This window comes from Cucurbitaria berberidis (genome assembly GCF_010015615.1).
Source record: "Cucurbitaria berberidis CBS 394.84 unplaced genomic scaffold K460scaffold_4, whole genome shotgun sequence".
Taxonomy (NCBI): domain Eukaryota; kingdom Fungi; phylum Ascomycota; class Dothideomycetes; order Pleosporales; family Cucurbitariaceae; genus Cucurbitaria; species Cucurbitaria berberidis.
The window spans coordinates 3,413,646-3,437,234 of NW_024468938.1; the positions used below are offsets into that span (position 1 = coordinate 3,413,646).

The following is a 23,589-nucleotide window of genomic DNA, read 5'->3' on the forward strand; positions in this document are numbered from 1 at the left end:
TACTTAAATCTTAAAAAAATTTAAGTAATTTAAAAGTAGGAGCTACCTACTATAGTATAGGGGGTGTAAAAGTTCTTAAGATTTATAAACTTTTACTAAAATTTTATTTTTTAGTTTTTCTAGGTCGCGGGGCTGCTATATTTTTTAATAAAAAAAGGCGCCTTATTCTTATAGAAAAAGGCTTAGTAGGTAGCCTTTTAAATACTAAAAAACGCCTTTATAGCAAAGCTAGTACTAGCCTAGTAAAATTTTAAAAAAAATATAGTTATAAAAGCAGACTGCTTTAAATAGGCATTAGAAAAATGCCTGTCCTAAATTATAAAAAGCATTTTATACCCTATTACGTACTACTTAGTAGCTTTTATTTTAAAGTAATAAAACTATATAATTTATAATAAAAAGCTAACTGCAGTAGTATAGTACTTAAAAGTATAATTAGTAGAATTTTAAAGTATAAAACGCCTATTTATAATACTAACAAACTATAAAAATTTAAAATACTTTACTACTTTTTGCACGCTTAGCAAACGCTAGTATAAATAAGCAGAAATACTATTTTAGTATAACTTCTATTTATAGTTTTGCTTAGGCTAGATAGTAGCTTACTTAGATATATTAAGTTAATAAAAATAAAATATTATAATAAAGTTTTTTTAAATATTTTAAGTTATAATACTTATTAGCATAGCAGCAACTTAAAGTAGTAAAAATATAAAAGCTAAACTAAAGCTACAAAAAGGCTGCATTTTTATAAATAATTATATACAGGCCTTATAGAACAAAGCTATAGTTTAAAATAAAATATATAATATCTAGCTTAAAATAGTGCAAAAAAGCAACTAATACTTTTTACTAAAAGTAAAAACTTTATAATAAATTAAGAACTATATAATTAGCGCGCATAGCACTTTATTATAGAAAAAAGTAATATAAGTACTAGTATAAAAACTACTTACTACTATAATTATTTAGCAGGCTTATAAGTCTAATTTAGCTAAGTACTTAAAAAAAAATATAATATTCTAGATAATATAGCATAACTATTACTAAGATAGTATATCTAAAAACGTTGCCTAGTATATTTAAAATTGCTACTATTATAAAGCCTATATATTTTAAAAAAAGTAGCAAAAACTATTATAACTTTTACTAGTAGTAGACTAGTTTTAGTTATAAATTTTTATAAATTTTATAGTAAACCTGCTAGCAAAAAAAAAAAAAGCCTTACACTACTTATTAGTTATTACAGATTGCTTTTTTAAATATATTTAATTAAAAGTACTAATTTTTATAGCTACTAAGCACTGCGCGGCAGTTTTTTGCAATATATAGTAGAAATTCTATAAATTCCTATTTTTTATTATTACTAACTGCAGATTAGACTAGTTAGGAAAATTCTAAACTACGCTATATAAATTTATAAGTATAATATAGCTTTTTTTTACTACTTATTACTCTTAAACTAATAATAATATAGAAAAGGCAAACTAGGAAGTACAAATAGTATTAAAAGTAGTAATTTGCTTTAAATAAACTAATTAGCTTAATTACTTTTTAGCCTGCTAGCTAGCCCTAAATAATAAAAATTTTATAATAATAAGAATAAGCTTAAACCTCTTTCTTAATAAATATACAGCAGACTTGCTCTAACAGGTGCTAATAAAAAAAAAAAGCTAAACTATACTTAAAAAATGTATAGTATAATTCCTAAATTACTTAAAATAAAGCATAGAACTAGTATAAACTACTATCTTATTTATATAATAATGCTAGTAAGAAGTAATAAACTAAGTGCGTTAGCTAGTAGAATAATTTTAAATAAAAAACTATATTTAGTTTTTTTTATAAAATATAAAAATAAACTAGCCTAGTAATAAGCTTAACTAGCTATAAGCCTAATATATAATTATAGTAGTACTTACTTTCTTAATAGTTACTCTAGACTTGCTAGGGGATTTCTATAAAATAGTATATATAAACTTAATAAAATAAGCTGCAACTAACCTATTACTAAGCTAGAAAAAAAAAAATAGCTAACTAAATTTAAAACTTATTTTTAAAAAAAAAGACTCCTCCTTCTATAAATAAAAAATAAAAAAAATCTTTAATATTAAGAATGCTAGGGGAAGGAATAAAAAAAAAGCTTTAATTAAATAGTAAAGCTAACTAAACCTAACTTAGCAACCTTTAGAAAATATAAAAGACATAGTAGTATTAAACTACTATTATAAAAAAAAAAAAAAAAAAAAAAAAATATATTACTAATAAAAATAAAAAGCATACTAAAAAAGGCAGGGTACTATATATTTTTTTAGCTAAAGGAGGGCAAAAGCTACTCTAGGCTTAGACAGAAAAAAAAATATAAAAGTAGGGAGCCTTACTACAGCTAATAAGCTAGCCTAAGTTAAAATAAAATTCTAAAAAAAAAAAATAAAAAAAATATAAGGGCTAGGAGCTACACTGCAGCTATTTTAAACTAGCCTAAGTTAAAATAATAGAAAGCTTTAAATAGAAAAAAAGCAGAAAAAATATAAAATTTAAAAAAAAATTCTATTCTTCTTTATTATAAAAATAGCTAGATTATTAATACTTTTTACTACTATAGTTATAGCAAAAGTAAGTTCTTATAAAATGCTAAGTAAGCACAGCATAGTCTTGCTAAAAAAAAAAAAAAAAATATTTAAGCCTAGAATAAGGCAGCTTAAAAAAGTACTACTTAAGGCTTAAGTTTACTAGGCAGACGCAGTATTATTAAAGTAAAAAAAACTAGAGCAAAAAAAGCTAAATAATAAATTATTAGGATATTTAAGGCTAGGGGGGCAAATAAAAAAAAAAAAGTTTAAACTAGCCTAAAAATAGCGCTACTAGTAGAAATTAATTAAAAAAAGCTAGGGCAAAAGCTAAGCCTAAGGCAGAAGCTAAACCTAAAGCAAAGGCTAAACCTAAAGCAGAAGCTAAGCCTAAGGCAAACCTGTTAACTTATTTTATATTAAAAAAAAAAAAAATTCTTTAAAAAAAGAATGCTTGTACTAGCGCTAAGAAAAAGTAAAAAAAGAATACTAATTATAAATAATAGGCAACTAGTTATAATAGCTGTAAAAAAGCTTAGGAAGTTTTTAGTAAACTTAAAAAAAAGTTAGCTTATTGCTACTATTAATAAAATTAATAAAAAAAATATATTAAAGTGCTTTTGCATTATTGCGCTAAAAAGACTATTTTAAAGCTAATTTATAAAACTTAATTTATTAAAAAAAATAAGTAAAAGCAGACAAACTAGCCTAAATATAGTAAAAAAGAATTTTAGGAAAGAAAAAAAATACTTATATTAATACTAGTAAGTAATATATTTATAGAAGCTTAAAAAGTATTAAAATAAGTATTTTAGTTCCTAATATAAGTATAGATTAAATTAATAGCTTAATTTATAGTATTTATTATACTATTTATATACGCGTTTAGTTCTTAACTAGTATAGCTATAAAATAAAGTATAAAAGACAATAGCTAAAGCTTCTTCTATAGTAGTATAAGGGGGGTTACTTATAGCTTATTTAAAGCTATAAGCAATTTAGAACAAAAATAAAGTAATAGTATTATAAATAATAGTATTATAAATATCTTTATAGTAATAGCGCAGCATATAAAATTATAAATTAAACTAATAGTGCGTATTAGCTGTATAATGTACTAAATTAATACTATAAGTGCCCTAAATAATAATATATAAATTATTATTAAAGTTAGACTTATTATAGTAGTTTTACTAAGCTTAAAAAGCCTAGTAAAAGTTAAAGTGCGTAGCAAAAAAAGCATTTTTATACTTATATATTTTTTTACTTTAGTAGTAAGCAGAGCATAACTAATTAAGCCTATTTTAGTATTTAGCATAATTAAACTTTTTTATAATACTAATATACTTAGTGTATATTTAGCCTTAAGTAAGCATCGCCTTAAGTTTTTTATTATTAAAATTGCTTTTAGTAATATACTGCCTAAATTTGCGCACTAGCTTAGCTAAAGTACTTAATTAAAAAAAAAATTAGCTCTATTACAGCGCTATATAAAAAAACAGCATATATTTTAGCAATAGCTGCTAAAACTACTATAACTACTGCTAAGTAAGCTACTACTACTACTTAGAGCAAAAGATTAAAAGCTAAAAACAAAGTTGCAAGTTGCTATAGTAAAAAAATAAGCAGCACTATAAAGCTAATATAAAAAAAAAAGCTTATAAAATAAAAGTATAAAAAAAAGCAAAAAAAAGGCGTATAAAAGTAGTTTTAAAAAAAAATAACTAAAAAAAGAAAATTATAAGTTCTTGCTTAAAAATTTATTTAAGTTTAGTATAAGCTATTATTATAAGTGCGCAAAAGCTAACAATCTTTAAAACTACCTAAAACTTTTTTAAAAAAAAACTATACTAGAATATTATAAAAATCTAATAATATTACAACTAGCCTAAAGCCTAAAGAAGGGGGAGAACTTTTTCTAGAAATAAGGGGGTATATTATAGCTTAGGCTTTAGCTTAAGCCTTAGTATTTGCAGATTAAAAACTTTAGCAAACTTTAGCAATAAACTTTTATATAAGTAGCTAGAAATCTCTGTACCTCCTTAAAGTATATAATACTATTATTTACGCTTAGAATAGAACAATCCTAAGGCTAGTCTATAATAATTGTATAGCTGCAACAGCAGCTTAGGCCTCTATTTTTAAAGTAAACTATTTTACTTTTTATTATTTTTGCAAGTAAGAACTACCTTTTAGCTTAATATAAAAAAAATAGCCTGCCCTATAATTAAGTTATTGCAGTTTTTAAAAATAGCTAAATAATAAATAAGCTTATTTTTAAATAGTTAAAGCACTTTAATAAGCATACTAAAAAAAAAGTTATTAGTATTTATTATCTGCTTATTATTAATAGTTATAAGAACTATATATTAGTCTAATTCTAATAGTACTATAAAAAATAAAAAATTATTACTTTTTATATACTTTTACATTTATTGCACTTACTATAGCTACTTAATATAAGTTATTTTGCGCTTTTAAAAAAGGCGTATAAATACTAAGCTAAAAAGCTAATGCGCAATAGTATTAACTATATTATTAAAATTAAATTTTTATTATATTTTAAACTAGCTTTTAATACTACTATTATAAAAAGCAATATTTTAGGTAGCTTTAAAAGCGCTAGTCTAGTTTTTTTTAATTTTAAAGCTATAATATTAAAGCTTAATATTTAATTATATATTTTATTACTACCTACTATTAAAAATAGTTTTTAGGAGTTAAAAATACTAAGCAATACTTTAAAATTTAAATTTTAATTAATATTAATTAAAATAAAAATTTAAAAGTACTTAAATAGTTTTTTTACTTTAATAGTTAAAGTTTTTAAAAAAATTTTAAAAAGTATAGCTATAGTCGCGCATAAATTTATATTAGCATAAAAAAAAATTGCTAAGCTTTAAGTAGCTAATAAAGCTACTATATAATAAAAATTACATAAAAAAAAGCAAGTATAAAAAAAGAAAACTTTTATAGTAAAAAATAATTTTTAATTAATAATTCTAAAAAAGTTTAAAGCGCGTAGTAATAGAAAAAAAGTAAAAAAGTAAGCGTATATTAAAGCAGGTAAGCCCTTTTAAAGGCGCTATAAATATTATAGTAAAGCTAAGTATAACGTGCAAATATATAAGCAAAAAGTAAAAATAGTTTTTAAATAAATTAGTTTATTATAATTTACTATTATAGTTTTTTATAGTACTATACTGTCGTGTATAGTACTAATTTTAGTAAAATTTTAGTATTATAACTAACTTAACTAAGCAACTAACTTGCCTGTGTAATATATTAAAATATTTTTTTATATTTAATACTGCTAACTAGATATAAATTAAGCCTTATACTAACTATAAATTATATAATACTAGCTAAAATAGCTTTTTTTTTTGCTATTATAAAAAGCTTTACTTTTAGTATATATATATTTTTTAAAAATATTACGCTAACAATGTTACCTGCAACTAAATCTAGGCTATATATAATATTTTGCTATTTTTATAGCTTTTCTAATAACTTCTATACTTAGACTAAATTATACTATATTTAATAGCGTTGCTATTTTAAAATTAGAATGCTAATAAAGCTATATAGAAATAAAAAAATATTAAGCAGTAACTAGGCTAGCACATAAGGCGCGTGGCTTTAAACTTATAATTAGGGCGGAAGCTACGCTTGAAATTTATTAGGTAGAAAATGGCGCGGATCCTCGGTGGCACCTTGACGCTTGTGTGTTTCGGTGTTGCCGTTTCGCGTAGGCTTCGTCTCTGCATCCCACGCGAACGTCAGCCACGACGAGGCTTGACGACGCCCAAAACCATGATGAAAGTCCAAATTAAGCATTGCAGGTCAGCGAATGAGGTGGCAGAAGCGAATCAAGATGCGGCACTGGGATGCTGTCATGCATGTGTGGAGCGGGAGGGAGACACGTAGGGTTTGGTGGAGATGAAGATGAACCGTCTTGGACGGGGCAAGTCGTAGAATTGGGCTGGGTATTGACAGAAATGATGATAGAGAAGGACAGCGTCGACGGGTGTGTTGGAGCATTACAGGCATTGCTTCTTCGGTCCTTTAGGCATTGCGAGTCTTCATCTACCACGACAAAGATGATGCTGGACGGCTGTACGCCATGGTGGACCCACACCTCACGCTTTCCTAGACGCGTCCCGAGCCGAGTGATGATTCCTTTTTATTCCCGCCTTATTCCATCTTCTTCTGCATGCCCCTGAGCTCCTCTAAGATCTACAGTATTCCTTCCCTTCCCGTACATGTTTTCACAATTATTATCTGTGACTTGATATAGCAAAGAGTACAAAGGACTACTAGTCCCTGTCGTCGAGGCTCCGCTCGGTTCGGTGTCAGACTTCAGCCTTACGAGCTTACGAACGTACTACCGACCAAACAACCCCGCGTTACGAATCTTTCGACGTAGCCCGCAGTCAGCCGCACTGTAATCCGTGACTACAGCTTTCTTCGTGCATCTTTCTTTTCTTACCCACCTACCGCCCCCGATCCTGCGTTGCGATAAACTCCTTCAGACGATCAGCAACTAGACTCGATCAAATCGCATTTGGACGTCGACCGCCCGCGGCTACTGCTCGGCTTCTCCTCCCGCCGGAACGCGCAACCACTTCACTTCCCCTACACACTATACAATCAAGTCGCCATGTCCTACTATCCGGGCCAGCAGTATCATCAGAACGCCTACGGTGCCCCGCCTCCGCAGAATGGTTACGGTGCCCCGCCCCCACAAGGATACCCGCCGCAGCAGAACTATGGTGCTCCGTGAGTGTGAATTCAGCTTCAATCTTGACTGATGCTTTGCTGACAAGCCCCAGGCCTCCACAACAAGGATACGGATACCCACCCCCCCAGAGCCCGCAACCACCTTACCAGAACTACGGACAACCGACGCCTCCCCCGCAACAGTATGGATACAATCAGGTCAGCAGCGCTTAGGGTTGGCGAGAAGCAATGACCTGAGGACTGACGCATGCATAGGGTCCACCACCTCAGCAATACGGCAATTATGGTCCACCTCAGAACCAAGGGCCGCCGCCACAACAGCAGCCTGCTCGACCAGGTACATCTCTACCATTTGATCTAGGAAGTCTTTGGAGCTGACAGCTAGCCCAGGCATGATGCCCACAGCCAACAGCAACCAATGGACACATGGAAACCACAACGCCCCTGCACCACCGCCCACGGGCGCACAGAACTTCGGCCACGGCGCGCCCCAGGACTACTCGTTTCAATACTCGGCCTGCAACGGCCGGCGGAAAGCGCTACTTATCGGTATCAACTACTTTGGTCAAAAAGGCCAGCTTCGAGGGTGCATCAACGATGTAAAGAACATGAGCACATATCTAAACGAGTTCTTTGGTTACAAGAGGGAGGATATGGTCACTCTGACCGACGACCAGCAGAACCCAATGAGCCAGCCGTCCAAGGCGAACATTTTAAGAGCGATGCATTGGCTAGTCAAGGATGCACGCCCGAATGACTCGTTGTTCTTCCACTACTCAGGTATGCAACAATACCCTTTCTCGGATGACCAACAGGCATGGCAGAGTTGAAGTTGACCGATTATAGGACACGGCGGCCAGACCAAAGACTTGGACGGTGACGAAGACGACGGCTATGACGAAGTAATCTACCCCGTCGACTTCCGCACTGCCGGCCAGATCGTCGACGACGAGATGCACCGTATCATGGTCAGCCCCCTGCAACCCGGTGTTCGTCTAACGGCCATCTTCGACTCGTGTCACTCCGGCTCCGCGCTCGATCTGCCTTACATCTACTCCACCCAGGGCGTGCTCAAGGAGCCCAATCTTGCCAAGGAGGCTGGCCAAGGCTTGTTGGGCATTGTGTCGAGTTATGCCAAGGGCGACATTGGCAGTATGCTGGGGAGCGCGACGAGCCTTTTCAAGAAGGCGGTCTCGGGAGATGAGGTGTACAAGAAGAACTTGAAGACCAAGACCAGCCCTGCGGACGTGATCATGTGGAGTGGAAGCAAGGATACGCAGACGTCGTAAGTATAATCTGCATCTTGAACCTTTGAGCTGGGAAATTCTAACAGGACCTTTTAGGGCCGACGCAAGCATTGGCGGCGAAGCCACGGGCGCCATGTCCTGGGCCTTCATCACCGCGCTCCGCAAGAACCCCAACCAGAGCTACGTTCAGCTGCTAAACAGCATCCGTGACGAACTCGAGGGCAAATACCAGCAGAAGCCGCAGTTGAGCTGCAGTCATCCTTTGAGTAAGGCACTCCTTCCACCCTTGTGAACAACCCGAATGCTAACAACGACAGATGTCGACATCTTGTACGTCATGTAAATGCAAGTGTGTAAAGATGATGAACAATGAATGGACGAGGATATGGGATTGGGATTGGGAAAGGTTCATTGTTTGATTGATATCAGGCACTGTTGTATAGGAAAGGGTCTACAAAATGGGCACTTCTATCACAACTGTTGATGATTGTGTATACCTGTTCTTGTAATTACTTGTGGTGGAACTTCCAAGCGTGTTGCTGCGGCACTCAGTTGCTATTGGGCCGTTTTTTTTTAAAACAGAACTAAGTTGAATGTTCACCTACTCACTACTACTGTCTGCACCAACAACCATTTCATTGGCGGTGCGTGCACCATGAGTCGGTCATCAAGGGTAAATTGAGTTACACGTACTCGTCCGTTGTTGTCTCTTGTAAGCTAACAATACCACAATGGCAAACCTCTCATCTTCTAGTAGTACTATGCCAGATATCCTTGCGAAATCAGAACTACAATAGCCACACTATCCCTCTTGCACAAATATCCGCCTATATCCAATCTCTGCGATCGTTGTTACATCGTGTTCAAATGTAGCGTACTCTTGTTGCGTATAGAGGTACCAGAAGTTGGTGTATAAGAGGGATATTTGGCGTATGTAGGGGGGTATGCTCCCGAAACTCCCTTTCAAACAACCTGCAAGACGCCGTGCCAATCCGTGGATATCTTCCCGTCGTATGTCGTAAATCCATGGGAAATCATGAACCCGTCTATAACTCCCAGTAATCAAAAGAGCAAGAAACCAGACAGTACCTGCTCACCCATCGCAAGGGGGCCAACTATGCTACACTTGCATGCATATGTATGTGTGTGTGTGTGTGTGCTAGCAGTCAGCCATCTCCTCGTCAGCCCAGTCCCTCCACTCCTGCCACTCTCTATGCCCTAGCGCAACCTTCTTCCCCTGATACCGCACAACGTTCAACTCGACTTTGCGCCAATCATCCTTTCGTCCACTCCATCCTGCCTTCCGCATCAAGCTCACCAGCGTTTCCTCCTTGGTCCACCCTTGCTCCCGCGCAACATCCGGGAGGTAGGTAGATCCGTAGCGGCGGCCATGGTAACTGAAGGATATGCGCAAGCCGTGTGTGCCGATGGTCCAGTCGAGAGGAGAGGAGGCGGGCTCGAAGTTGGTGAGGAGGGTTACAGCGCATTCGAGGGTGGGAAGTTCACGGGCCGTGATGGGGGAGAAACGCGTGTCGTCAAAGGCACTGTAAATGCAGATTGATTAGCTCAAATCAACCTGTAGTAGTATGGCAGAGTACGTACGAAGTCAGAGCATAACTCCTCAACCCCTCATCCAACTCCTGCGCTTCAAACGTGCCGATACACCCCCTCAGCCGTTTCTCCCCGCTCTTCGTCACAGTGTTCCAGGTCACGAACAGCGGGTGATCCTCCACAGTCTCTTGCTCCGCCTTCTGCAGCCGCGAGAAGAAACTACTCCGACTGCTACTCTTGCTTGTCGCGCTACTCGCTTCGCTAATCCCGCTTGGTGTTGAACTCGCGCTCTGTAAACTTGAGGAGCTTGCTGTAGAGGGCGAGGGCACAAGGAGGCGCGATATGGCGGCAGGCTTGTAGGAAGCGTCTACTGGGGCGGGTGAGAACGAGGATGAGTCGGTTTCAGAGTCTTCTGGGACTGAGACCTCGTCGCTGGGTTCCGTCGTGGTGGGGTCGGTGTTGTACTTCTTCCATAGCGCTTCCACCTGACGGAAGGAGAGAGCTGGTCTCTTTTCGAGGCTTGCAGATAGGCTTTCAAAGCAGTATGCGCAGTGGGCTTGGGTAGCCATCTTGGGTGGCAGTTGCTCTGTCACGACGTGGGTGGAGGGCGTGAATATGCGGTATCTGGAGCGTTGGCGGGCTAGAGGAGGGGAGATATGTACTGAAAAGAAGGCAAGGCTGTGAGACCTTCGCTATAACGAAAGACTAAGATGACGGCTACTGCAGGGTGTGTAGTTGCTAGGTAATCAGACCCAAGCAGGGCTGTGCAGGATGGACAGGAACCGGACGCCTTCAGCCCACCTTCCACTATACTCTCCGCGGTGAGCGGTGCAAGAGCGTGCAGGAAGTTTTCGAGTAATTTCCAGTGGAGGACGCTCTTGCATCACCTCCCGAGAGGTTGAAGGGTGGGATGGCGGCTTTTGAAAGAGTAAAAGGCTATTGCTGAAGTTGCAAAGCTGTGTACCCCGCTGGCTACCAGAGCTCGGCGACCTGCTGCACCTTCAAAGAAAATCACCATTTGATCAAGTCCACTAGAAGGGTCAGCCGGTAATGGGATATATTCATCTATGACTGTTTCATAATACGTAGATGCCACGATGGAATTGCAATGTGCAATATGCAGCCGACGAGACCAGTTACGGTCCGAACCGTTTATAAGCTTGCCGTTAATAGAAGAAATGTAACCCCATCTTCATGCACACTTACCCTACGGAGGTAAAGAGTAGTGTGTTTGGTAATGATGGGGAATATCGATCTTGCCACTTAGATATTCCTTCAGCAGGTCGAGCATGGAGAGCTCTTATTGCTGTACACAATATGGCTGGGTAGCGCGGTTTGCACCTCGTCTACTCGTATCAACTACGCAAACAAGTTCTACACTTGCGCGCTTGCAATGCATCACTCGGTCGATCCGCGCGGTAATGGACCGGGGCTGGCTTTTGACTTATTCATTGCCGCATCTCATGCCTATGGCTGTTGTAACCCGCTCCCACCTCTGAGCTCGAAACCGTCATAGAAAGTCCGAATGCCATTGACGCCGACCAGATGTCTCATGAAGGAACCGAAAACCACCCTCGTCGCTCGCTCGTAATCGTTCGTCCTTTATGCCGAGTCGCGCTTGCCCTCCTTGACCTCCTTCTGCATCGTTGTTAGCGGATGGCGTTGATTGTGTCGTGTATCGTAGGTACGCACCAGAGCGCGCATGGTGCCGTGAAGAGCATGCCTATGGTTCCTGCGGAACTTGGGGTCGGTGCCCTTGAGCGAGGGGTATCTGTGTGTCTTGGGCTTCTTGATACTGCAGGGCCAAATATCAGTCATCGTGTTCCAACAAGTGTATGCCAGCCGTGTAGCGCGGACGGATGTGAATCATCGGCGGTAGTCGTGCGCGTTCGATGGAAGGTGGAGGGATGCATACCCGTTCCTGTGATTCTTCTTGGACTGGTTGTGCTGAGACGAGTTCTTTGATTCTGTGGGATCCTGTCAGCAGAGTTTGTGGATTACACCTGGTATTGTGAACGTACTGGCCATGGCGACGGATTTGCGTGTCGAATTGCCTGGGTGGTTTGACGAAGAGCTGCCTTTGCGATAGACTGAATTTCCGCCCGAGTGTGGTGTAAGCGAGTTGCAAACGGCGCTAAGAGTTCTCCGGCTTGGCGCGACGCTAGGACACGTGCCTCACCACCGGGCAGCATGATGCAATCGGCGTCTCCATTTAGGTTTTGAAAATGAAATAAAATCTATCTGGCTAAGCCCTGTGGCTGTTCTCCTGGTGCACTCCCAGCAGCACGAGTATTCGACAGAACAGCATATAACGCATTTGATCAGCCAGATCTGGTAGATCCCTTCTGCAATGGACGTAATTATTTCAACAAGGTAGCGTATCAGCTGCTCAATAAGACGATCGTTGTAATTGTAATGTCTTCTTTTATCATAAGAGCATCGTAAATAGCTCCCAGTCTGGATATTTTCAGTCTTTCCTCCCTATCCCTTTGAACTTATTCGTCGATCGCAGCAGCACGGTCTGTCTCGACCCAAATACTCCTCCCATAACGCCAATTTGAACTGCAAGTGAGCAACTAAATGCTCTTCTTCCTATGTCTACTTCTGCTGCTCATAGTCCATGACATCCGGACCAGCCTGGCGTTGCCGCATGCGCTCGCGGATGGCTTGCTCTGAGGTCGAGTCTCCATCACGGCCCTGGGTAGACACTGGGGGTGTCTGGTTAGCTGTGTCGATAATGTTGTCATCGTACGTCATGCCATCGATTACTCGTGCATCGTTCTTCTGCTGCTCTATACTGGAAGTAGTCTGTGTCGTACCTGAGCTGGAGGGAGCACTGACGCCCGTCATTGGGCTTGCAGGTAGTTGCTCCCTCAAGTGTCCAGGCACTGCGCCTTTCCCAATCGCAGGGCTACCAATCTGGCTGTGCTGTCGAGCTGGCGTTCTTGCCCCCTCGCCGAATCCGACCAAAGAGACAGCCTCGTCACTGAAGCCTCCCATGCTCGACGTCTCCACATCTTGGTCTTCGCTCATTCTGTCCGGCTCATAAACGTCGCTGCCACTTGCCCATGTTGTGCGACCTCCAACTGACCCAGTCGCACTGGCACTACCGACCGTACTGCGCTCGCGGAAGATTTGGGGTTGGTTGTTCGCATCAAAGTAGCCAGGCGGTGGGTTGGCCGCGCTTCCGGGTCCAAGACCTTGAGGTGTGCGACCTGAGACAGCGACTCGCTCGAGGCCAGCCAGGCGCGAGATACGATCGGCGCGCTCAGCATCCGCGGGATTGCGGTGGTGAGGAAAGTGTCCACGGTGTCCGTCTTTGATTGCGACGGTGGAGAGTTCAGACATGGACGTAGTAGTCGAGTTTGGCGTGCCCCTAGGTAAACACCTTGTCAGTCACACATCAAAGACCCCGCCAGTGGGGGATGCCTTACGGTGCCTCGCCTGGTGTGTCTACATCCGAAGGCGGAGGCGGTAGATTGATTAGAGTCGGTGCATTCGTCGCCATTTCGAGTGAGTGATACAGGCCAAACAGTCTTTGGTATACTCTGCGGGTGGAGAGGTCAGGAGAAGGGGTGGAAGTGCAACGTTATCGGAAGTTACAAGGAGGCCTGACCCAGTGACAATGACGTCGTTAAACACGGCACTTCAAAGGATGCAATCGCGACTGACTCAGACACGCAAATGGAAGATGTTTCAATTCTCTGGCTGCTAGTATCGTAGCGTAAAGAGTATCACAGTGAAGGGAGATTTGCATAATTGTAGCTCTTGTCGCCGTCCCACGATCAAGTGCATCCATGGATGTTTGGACGGTTAGCTTGGCAACGATGCAGGGACTACCGGTACCCGACCCTAGCGGACCATGATTCGCTCACTTCGTTTCGAGATGTCTACATTTCTATTCCAATGTCTCTTTTTTCCGCCATGCTAATCGTAGGTGTTCCTATGCACGCGAGTGCAAGAGAGACAAAGCGAAGTCGCTTTCGAACTATCCACCCACCCCGAGTCGGTTGACGACATCCCACGGCAACCTCAACATGATAAAACACTCAGATCCTCGGTCCATCTCAAACAGTCTTCTTCTATTGTTACTATATACAACCCTTCCGTATCCCGGTCTACGTCCAATCGTTAGGTGTCTCTCATGAATCGCTATGCTTGACGGTCCGCATTCTGGGCACAGGTTCATCTCTCTACATCAACTCTTCGTAGCGGCCGTATTCCGTGCATGAGGCTTGGTTCAGAGCGACTAATGGCTCCCATTGCGTGCCAAGTATTTCCTTTGTAACCAAACCAATCAAATCCACAACAATGACAACGCCAGGCCAGCTCAACAAGTTGGAGGAAAGCAGCGGAAAGAGTGCGGTAGTATTCCATGCCCCAGGATTGACCTTCCCCGCAAAACCGGGAGTGTACCGGGAGTTTAACAACGACTGAGCGCGCTAGAGCCTAATCAAACGCCCACAAGCTCTAAGCGTCATGCCTACTCACTGTATAAGACCTCGGATGGCGGGTGCGACTATGCTGCGCTTGCGACGTCGTCACCCTGACTTCTTTGTATTTACGGATTTGGCTGGACACTGCCACTACGACGATGTCACACGACATCAGTAAACCAAGCTTCCCAGACGAAAAGATCGAGACCATCAATGACACCCATGGGTCCAACATTGATCCTATCGCAGAGAAGAAACTGCTGCGTAAATGCGATGCCCGTGTCCTGCCGCCTCTATTCGTTCTATTCCTGCTAGCCTTTCTCGATCGCACAAACATTGGTACTTCCATCCTAGAACCTCATCTTGAATGACAACTATGGCACTAACATACGTCCAGGCAATGCAAAGATTCAAGGGCTTGTCGAGGATCTTGACATGACTGGTTCGAAAGCACATAGGTACAATGTAGCACTGTTCATCTTCTTTGTACCTTACATTCTTTTCGAAGTTCCATCAAATCTGGTACTGAAGAAGCTTGCGCCTTCGACGTGGCTCTCGCTCATTATGGTCTTGTGGGCAAGTGTTACCTCGCCTAGGCTCCGCATGTTTGCCTTGTTAACGCTAGTAGGGCATCTCAACCATTGGCATGGGATTGGTAAACAACTACGAGGGCCTGTTAGCAATGCGCGTCCTGCTTGGCTTGTTCGAAGCTGGACTGTTTCCTGGTAGGTCGACTGCTTTATAGACGCAGGTTAGCACTGACGAGACAGGCTGTGTCTACCTCATCTCCATGTACTACAAGCGCTACGAGCTTCAATGGCGTCTAACCCTGTTCTTCACGGCGAGCATCATCGCAGGGGCATTCGGTGGAGTAAGCGATCCATCGCCCTAAATGGTGTATGCTGACCTTGTCTAGCTACTCGCCTTCGCCATCGCCAAAATGGACGGCATTGCAGGCTATGGCGGCTGGCGCTGGATCTTCATCATCGAGGGCATCGTGACTGTTGCTTTCGGTCTCATTACCAAGTTTTGGGTTACAGATTGGCCAGAGACGGCGAAATTCTTAAACGAGGACGAAAGAGCTCTCCTACTCGCGCGTCTGAGCTCTGATACTGGCGACGCGGTTATGCATCGACTGGACAAGCGAGCTGCGAGGAGGATCTTTTCGGATCCCAAGATCTATTTGGGGACTGCCGCATACTTTGGTAAGATATCAGTCACTTCTACTATTCAGATACCAGCTAACAAGCTGCTTCTAGGAGTCGTCAATACAGGCTACGCAGGTTCATTCTTCGTTCCCACAATTGTTAAAGAACTTGGCTTCACTTCTTCTGCTGCTCAAGTCCGCTCTATCCCAATCTTTATCGTTGCCACCGCAACCGCGATCATAACAGCCTACTTAACTGATCGTCTGCGACATCGCTACTGGTTCTGCATCTTTGGTCTTGTGGTCGCATCGATTGGGTACATCATGCTCCTCGCCCAGCACAATCTGTCACCAGGCGTAAAGTACTTCGCGCTCTTCCTGATCGTGCCCGGTGGCTATATCACCCAACCAGTTTTTCTAGTCTGGATGTCCAACCTCGTGTCAGGACATTACAAGCGCTCTGTCAGTTCGGCCATGCAAGTTGGCTTCGGGAATCTCGGCGGCATCGTGGCTAGTAACGTTTTCTTTGGGAGTGAAGCCCCACGGTATCCGACGGGATATGGAGTCAGTCTAGGGATGCTGTGGATCTGCGGCGCCGCATGTACGGGCATGTACTTTCTTGTGAACTTTGAAAACAGGAAAAGGGAGAGAGGCGAGAGAGATTCGAGACTGCAAGAGCCGGATGCGGACAACCTAGGAGATGACCATCCACATTTTAGGTTGACTACGTAGGTGAGATCTCAGTAGGATAGGGCGTAAATATTTGCAGTAAACGAGCAGACTGTGGATAACAATATGTATTCGTAAGATGAGAAATGCAAATGTGTCTCAAATTGATATATTTACTTCCCAAGCTGTATACCTTTCAAGACTACTCATCTTCCTAAATACCAGCGACCAACATGTACAGTGATTGATTACGCATTCAAACGAGATTGGACGTTCCGATTGGGGTCTGGAAGGTTTCGCTCTACAAAGATTAAAGGAGCAGCAAGGCAATAGGTGCACAGAATATAGGTGGATGTACATAATATTGCAATTGTTTTAGTCTATTATACATTGCTTACTTCTCCAGTCTACAGGGTATCAAAGATAAAAATAAAAGTGCAGAGCGCCACCTCCAATGTAAAATAACTTTCTATTGTCCACCAACCCCCGGCATATCGGCCTTTAATTGTCCTTTGATATAAATATCGACATATTCCTGCGCCGGCCATCCACCCCACCCTTCGATGCTGCCAATCTGTGCCTTGATGAGTTGCGCAATTTCCGCCGATCCGCCCATGCCCTGACTGGGTCCGATTTCAAATACTCCATCAACAGCTGCTCGCAAAGCTACAAGCGTTCTAAAGAGCAACCGACTGCCCGAGTACCGGGCTTCAGCACGTTGCCTGACCTCGACATGATGCTTCATGAGCCAGGTAGAGAAGGAATAGAGGCCCTCATAGTCGTGGAGGGTGCCTAGCGCGCGGACGTATGCGTGAAGCTCTGCGGGGCCGGGGATGTGCGGTGGAATAGTGTCGTAGCTATCTCGTATTGGGTTGGTGGACTGCACATCTGTATTCGCACCAACTAAACCGCGGAAGAGGATGCGGAGGCGGGAGGAGCCGGTGAGGAAGATGTTGCGCGCGTCCTCGGTGGATGTGGACCAGTGGTTGGCGGTTTGAGCAGCGTACTGTGTCGCCGTGCACATTAGGCGGAAAAGTCCATCGTCAATATCGAGGTCAATGTCCTCCATATGCTCAAATACTTTGCAGACAATGTTATATCGGATCGAGTTTCCCGCCATCATGCTTGTCTTGTGCTGCACCATTTTGTCCACGTAGACAGTCCAAGCCGGACGATATTTTGGCTTGTAGTGCGAAAGAAGTGCATGAGCATATTCTAAGAGGTATTGTCTGTCAGACCTGAGTAAGTGAGCGTGTTGTTCGGGCGCTACAAGAGTGGGCTCTCTGATAGGCGGCCGATCGATACTGCCAAAACGACATAGAAAATGAATGAAGGCCTTGAAAAGATAGCCGGGTGTCGCTTGAATCAAGCTATTGTTGTCGTGCTTGCCTAAAAAGAGATGGTTTATGCCATCATGTTGGGTCGTGTCTAATATGTCCAGTGCCATATTGAAGTCTGGGCATGTCTCCAATAAGAACGCAAGTAGGCGATTCGAGGGACTCAAGTGCCTTGTGTACATGCGATGATATAGTTGCTTGTAGGTGGGGACAGGCTCGTTTAAAAATACGTAATGCAGGGGAGACGTTGGATCTGGGATGACTTCCTTCATGTCCCCAGGCAACATATCGGCTGTTGGCTGCTCGAACTCCTCTTCCAAATCCAATGAAGATGCACGATCCGGTGACGTCGAAAGCGTAGGATAGTACAGCTTTTCGAACATAGCGATATAGATTTCTTGCTGATCAGCGACCCCGGTCATTTCATGTGCGAGAAAGCACGCCCAGGCTTCTCGTCGCGTTCTGGTTGTTCGTATACGGCCAGCCCATAGCAGAGAGCGTAGATGAGCTCTATCTTTATACTGCGTGGAGAAGCTAGGTACTGATGTACGAGTCTGGATTGTCGGACTGTAGTCGGTGTCCCAACCAGCATACACCTCGGCCATCTCTTCCCAAATGCGGCCACCGTAGCCAGCCTCATACATGCGATGCATAATCTTCGAGGCTCTGGAGGCACCGAATTCATAACCCTTATCTTCATCCATTGCAGTGCGATTCTCTTTCCAGGGAGGCCAAGAAGGACCTTTAAGCTCTGCCCATTCCTGTTCTGAAGGGGTCTTGGCATGAGCAAGCTGGTTCCTGGTCACAGATCGAAATCCTAGTCTGGAGACTGATATCGCGGGCGAGCGACTAGCCATGTACTGTAGAACCTGAAATTGTGCCTTTTCTTGGTACATTGAGGAGATTATCGGTTGGTTGTCCGCTGGCAGAGAGAGAAGCAACAGAAGGTTGTTACAGAATTGTGTAACATCTGAAAGCATACTGGGCGATAAAGGCTTGGAGCCATCTTCGTCGTCATGTAATCGGGCTGCTTCGGTAGCAAAGAGCGTGGCAATCCACGGTACCGACTCTGGCCAAAGCTCGCGTGCATGGCGGAGCAAACGAATAACAATAAGTTTAAGAGCTGCCCAGGTGATCGGCTCTATCCGCGATCTGTATCCAACGTGTCTCATGATTACGTCTAAAGCGAACGCCCGTACATGTTTGCGGCGCAGGTACAGCAGGAGCAAAAACAAGGGCGGTACTTCGGCACCAGGTTTGAACGTCTCTACAGCTACCCGACATCTGGATTCTACAAGAGTGGACGCCCATTTCGATATACTGTCTGGAGAATAGCCTTTAGAGTGTAGCAGATGGAGCTCCAACTGAGTAAATTTGAACTCAGACTCGGCAGAAGGCGATGCGGTATCATGTCTTAAAAAACGAGCGAGAATAGAGTAAAGCGACACAGGTTCAGGAAGCAGGTCTGCATTGTCTGTTGACCAAAGTGGTTTTGGGGAAGGTCGCTTGATGTCGCCTGTATCGTGAGGACGGGGTCTTCTATAAGACAAGTCGACCTTTCCAGGCGGAGCGATCATGTACAGGTCTCTAGCAGAGCCTTGTATCGATGCTAGGACCTGCGCGGGCCGGCTCGGACGCATAGCCTTTCTTGCTGTGCGGCTAAGCTGGGCGCGAAATGGGACGTCGTCCTTTGCGACGTCGATCTTGTGTTCCCATAATTGCCCAGTGTTCAAGCTCTCGTCTCTACTTAGACTGAATATGAATGCATCAAGGAAACTCTCGGGAAAGTCCTCATCCTCAGGCGTCTGAACAGGGTGTCCTCTTTGATCTTTGACCTCTGCTGCTTTGAGCCGGTTTGTAGTTAGATCGGATGTAAATGCATCGCCAGGCCTCTGGGCAGAGTGATTCCTTCGAAAGGCGTGCGGATGCTCATAGCGACGAGCGGGAAGACTACCGTACGTCCAAGATGGTGAAGGTTGATTCGACGGTAGGGAGAGCGTTCGGGTCCATGGTGGGTGTATCGCGAGCGCTAACAGACGGTGCTGCTGATGGCGGACCACAGGAAGCCGAGGGGGCTTGGATATTAAGTCAGAGGAGGTTGACGTCTTGACCATGAAGAGGGCTCACCAGGTGAATTGCCAGGTGCGTTGCACGGCGGCCAAGGCGGTTTGGGCTACCTGGAGCTGCCAGAGAGAGGATTAGGGGCATTCATTTGACGAGACTAGCAGACAAACGCGCGTGGATGTCAGTTGCGACAAGATGAAGCCGGAAGTAGGAAAATTGATGGTGATTCCTGCTGGGGCCCATGTCTGGGCCTGGTACCCACGCTAGTACGGTTCGGGCACAGTTTGCACAAATCCTCTAAACAGCGACATTCAAGTGCAGTGCCATGAGCAGTTATATATTCGAGTAGAACGACTGCTTGAAAATAATATCATCACGGATACACTGCCCGCTCTCCTCCAGACGGCAAGGCTGCACGTGCGAATCATTGTGGTGCCAATGTTCCTGTGGAGCCGGGCGGCGTTTTGTCTTGGCGCATCGCGTTGCATTCATCGCTGAACTTCCCCCCAGGCAGGTCAGGTTTCCACAATCTCCCCATTCCGCGCCCACCATACCGAACGACCTGTGCGCGTAAAAGAAAGCCGGATTTGACGACAAGACGCGCCTTCGGTACTCGCAGAACGAATTTTCCCGACATTGCGAGGGAGGGCATGTTGGTGAAGGAGGCAGACTAACGAACGACTTCGGCTCTGAGCGCGTTCCACGTCCAACGCCATCATCGCTCGCGCATCGCGAACTGCACCCATCATCGCTCGACCACCATGGCCACCAACGGCAACCTGACCCCGCCGTCGCTCCCGCCTGCGCCTACCTCGCCGTCTGCCGCGAAACGAAAACTCCCCGGGGCCCATGCCATTGCTCTCCATGGCGCATCCGCGTCGGCGCAAGGGAAAGGCGCAAAGGGGACCTCCTACTCTCTGCAAATGGTGCTCGAGGACATGTTGTCCGTCTTGAAGAGGTACGATATACGCAGACTGTCTTGTTCGTTGCAGTTGCTCACGTCCACGTAGCTATGACACGCAGCCTTCCATCCTAACCCACCCCATCACCTCGTCCATAACGCGAAGCTCTTCCGGAGAGGCCGATTCGAAGCGCGCCAAACTGACTCCACCGGACGGTCCTGTTACTATTACTAGCCTGGTGCAAGATGCGTCGTATGATTCTCTGCACGCGTTGGAAAAGGATGTGGAGAGGGCCACAACAGAAATCCTCGCAGCTAGCGGCGTGACCGATTCGTCAAATGTACCAGCTTCACTGGAGGAGACAACGCTACAAGCAAAGGTTCTTGCGTTTCGAAAGATTGCCAAGGATCTGGTGGACAGGGAAGAGGCGCGCAAAGCCCAGCTCGAGACCAAACACGTCGATACCGAAGGTGGGGATCAAATATCAAAAGATGAAGGAACACCTGTGCTGGCCAAGGAAGAAGAACCACTGGTGCCAGAAAGCCGGACGGTCCTTACGCTGTACGGAAGTGCGCCCCCTAAGCAACTCTTTTCGAGCTTGCAACAACCACACAGAGTCCCACCCGCACATGGAACGTCCACTCTCGACGCCGCTGTCAAGGTCGTATTGCCTCTACGAGAGACCAACCTACCTAACATGATTTCGACGACTGAGGTGTATCCACTCCCTAATCCAGTAGACAGCAGGACGAAGAAAGCTGCGACGATTGGAGAGATCTTTCGTGCACCCGCGCACTTGCCACAGATCAGCCCTCCAAAGTCTGTCAGGCCTACAACAAGCAAGGGCAACAATACCATCACTTTCGCGCCTCTGGAAGCACCCAAACCAGGTCGCAAAGGATCTCAATCGTACGCGCATCAGACCTTGTCAGTTGCGTCTTGGCTTGGATATGGTGGAGTGGATATCCCCAAGGATCAAACCTCTCCTACCGCGAAGCAAAAGAGCAGACAACGAGCGTTAAGCATGGGCGAAGCGCAACAGCCGCCGTCAGGGTTGACCCTTGTTGCACTCCAGCAAGCAAAGGAAGACGCATTGTTCCGCAGTGCCTATTCCAGCTTCGCGCCTACTCGAGACGACTCTTCGGCTGTCATTCCCGAAGAGACGAAGAATATGGTGTGGTGGCAGAAGGTGGGCGAAAAGCGCTTCAACGAGACTTTCCCGATCGATCCAGCTCTGCTCAGCGCAGAAGAAGTCAATGGAGCTGATGCCAATGGGGCCACTAGTGAAGAAGCAGGGTTTGAGGAGGCTGTAGCAAATTTCGTCCCGGTCGATGCAGATGTTTTGCCTGGCACAGACGAGAAGAGCGAGGAAGAAATGGATACAGACGAAGTGCTCAAGGAGATCTCGGAACTCCTCGAGACTCTGGCATCTTACCAGAGGATACGGAACTCGTCGCTAACTACCAACCCACGCACACCGGTTGTACAGAACTCGTCCCTCGCTATTCTGGCAGGGAGCCCGTCCACACCGTCCACGGAGGAAATCGACGTCTACCAGATCCTCAAATCACAGCTGACCTTGCTGATTTCACAGCTCCCGCCGTACGCCGTTGCGAAGCTGAACGGCGATCAGATGGACGAACTCAACATCAGCCGAACAATCTTATTCGACACGAAGGAGTACAAGGGCGTTTTGGAAGAAGACCAGCTTTCGAGACTTGCAAAAGTCCCGGCAGCAGCAACTTCTACACCCGCAACCCTTGCACGAACAGGCTCTGGTGCACACGTACACTACCCTGGAAGCAGTACCCAGTACACTCGCCCTGCCCCTTCAGTCCCCCAGTCGAACGCGCGTCCGGTCTATGCGCAACAACAGTCCCTCCATCGGTCGTCTTCCATTCATCTACAACGCTCGCCTTCCGGTCCAGCCCAGAGTTATCAAGCAGGCGGGGCATCATACGCCCCTGCTGCAAGACCAGGGTATTCGGCGACTCCTTCTTACGGCCAAGCGACCCCAAGGCCGAGTTATGGATCGACTGCCTCTGGGTTATATCAGTCTCAGCGTTCTGCACAGCCTGGTGCTTATGGTGGCACCATGAGCTCGCAGTACTATAATTCGACTCCTCAAACCCAGCTCCAAAACCGATATACACAACCACCACCCCAGAATGGCTACTTGTCGCGGCCACAGAACGTAGCTCCGATGTACAACACGAGTCAGACACCACAACCGCGCACCGCATCACCCATGAAGGCGGCTCCATCACCATCACTCCCAGGTATGAGTACCCGGCCTGGGTATGGCACACCGGGAGGTCAAATGCGTAGTACGTACTATGGTCCGTCCCAGTACGGCACTGCGCCAGCTCCTTCTACTCCTGTCTACAATAGCATTGGCACCAATCCTCAGCAGATGATGATTGACCGCCAACAAGCACAGGTGGCAGCTCAGTCGCAAGCCCGTCTAGCGGCGCAGAACAGCTTCAACAGTAGGCAGGACTCTGGAACGCCGCAACCACCAAACGGATCGTATAGCGGCCAGGTGAACGGGGCGTCTATGACGACTTAGGGTGTTATCAAGAGCAGTTGAACGCTAGGATTGATGTGATTTGAATACCATAGATAACATGCTGGCGTTCTGGGAGGGTTTGGCTGTGGTTAACATGGAAGTGACAGCATTTTTTTTGGGTATTCTTTTTTCTTGCGCCAGAGTCTGCCTTTCAGGACCGCGCACGGTAAGATGGTCAAGTGAAACTTTATAGTGAAATACCAGCATTGTGGCATCTTCAAATACTAGCCATCTTCCGAGTAATCCGCGTAGTTTGTATAGGCATGCCTTTTCTCTCTAATCCTAGCTGGTAGCGATACGTTAGTGGTGTGGACCCTGCATTTCCGCGTAAACTTGCCGGATGACGTCGCGGGGCCTA

The 23,589-nt window shown here is 44.3% G+C and overlaps 7 protein-coding genes across 7 annotated transcripts; 3 read left to right on the forward strand and 4 right to left on the reverse strand.

Annotated features, from left to right (window-relative positions):
• Positions 1 to 7,650: 7,650 nt before the first annotated feature.
• Positions 7,651 to 9,298, forward strand: K460DRAFT_154371 (peptidase C14). Its single transcript, XM_040926835.1, has 4 exons — positions 7,651 to 8,089; positions 8,156 to 8,594; positions 8,653 to 8,822; positions 8,874 to 9,298. Exons 1-4 carry the CDS (start codon positions 7,702 to 7,704, stop codon positions 8,897 to 8,899), a joined length of 1,023 nt encoding a protein of 340 aa, XP_040786494.1. The 5' UTR covers positions 7,651 to 7,701; the 3' UTR covers positions 8,900 to 9,298.
• Positions 9,299 to 9,715: 417 nt separating this feature from the next.
• On the reverse strand, positions 9,716 to 10,676 carry K460DRAFT_397122 (uncharacterized protein; the record flags this gene model as incomplete). Its single annotated transcript, XM_040936140.1, has 2 exons — positions 9,716 to 10,100; positions 10,159 to 10,676. 2 exons carry the CDS (start codon positions 10,674 to 10,676, stop codon positions 9,716 to 9,718), a joined length of 903 nt encoding a protein of 300 aa, XP_040786495.1.
• A 970-nt stretch (positions 10,677 to 11,646) lies between these two features.
• On the reverse strand, positions 11,647 to 12,173 carry K460DRAFT_368798 (uncharacterized protein). The gene is made up of 3 exons (XM_040933847.1): positions 12,129 to 12,173; positions 11,800 to 12,074; positions 11,647 to 11,745 (listed from the first exon to the last, which is right to left on the reverse strand). Exons 2-3 carry the CDS (start codon positions 11,923 to 11,925, stop codon positions 11,710 to 11,712), a joined length of 162 nt encoding a protein of 53 aa, XP_040786496.1. The 5' UTR covers positions 11,926 to 12,074; positions 12,129 to 12,173; the 3' UTR covers positions 11,647 to 11,709.
• Positions 12,174 to 12,705: 532 nt separating this feature from the next.
• On the reverse strand, positions 12,706 to 13,615 carry K460DRAFT_408252 (uncharacterized protein; the record flags this gene model as incomplete). Its single annotated transcript, XM_040937144.1, has 2 exons — positions 12,706 to 13,483; positions 13,542 to 13,615. 2 exons carry the CDS (start codon positions 13,613 to 13,615, stop codon positions 12,706 to 12,708), a joined length of 852 nt encoding a protein of 283 aa, XP_040786497.1.
• A 1,086-nt stretch (positions 13,616 to 14,701) lies between these two features.
• K460DRAFT_378975 (MFS general substrate transporter) lies at positions 14,702 to 16,422 on the forward strand (the record flags this gene model as incomplete). Its single annotated transcript, XM_040935127.1, has 6 exons — positions 14,702 to 14,882; positions 14,959 to 15,119; positions 15,172 to 15,268; positions 15,314 to 15,414; positions 15,460 to 15,748; positions 15,818 to 16,422. 6 exons carry the CDS (start codon positions 14,702 to 14,704, stop codon positions 16,420 to 16,422), a joined length of 1,434 nt encoding a protein of 477 aa, XP_040786498.1.
• A 273-nt stretch (positions 16,423 to 16,695) lies between these two features.
• Positions 16,696 to 19,955, reverse strand: K460DRAFT_418918 (uncharacterized protein). The gene is made up of 2 exons (XM_040937971.1): positions 19,824 to 19,955; positions 16,696 to 19,771 (listed from the first exon to the last, which is right to left on the reverse strand). Exons 1-2 carry the CDS (start codon positions 19,902 to 19,904, stop codon positions 16,829 to 16,831), a joined length of 3,024 nt encoding a protein of 1,007 aa, XP_040786499.1. The 5' UTR covers positions 19,905 to 19,955; the 3' UTR covers positions 16,696 to 16,828.
• A 320-nt stretch (positions 19,956 to 20,275) lies between these two features.
• On the forward strand, positions 20,276 to 23,472 carry K460DRAFT_418919 (uncharacterized protein). The gene is made up of 2 exons (XM_040937972.1): positions 20,276 to 20,718; positions 20,771 to 23,472. The coding sequence occupies exons 1-2, from the start codon at positions 20,522 to 20,524 to the stop codon at positions 23,229 to 23,231; spliced, it is 2,658 nt and encodes an 885-aa protein (XP_040786500.1). The 5' UTR covers positions 20,276 to 20,521; the 3' UTR covers positions 23,232 to 23,472.
• Positions 23,473 to 23,589: the final 117 nt, after the last annotated feature.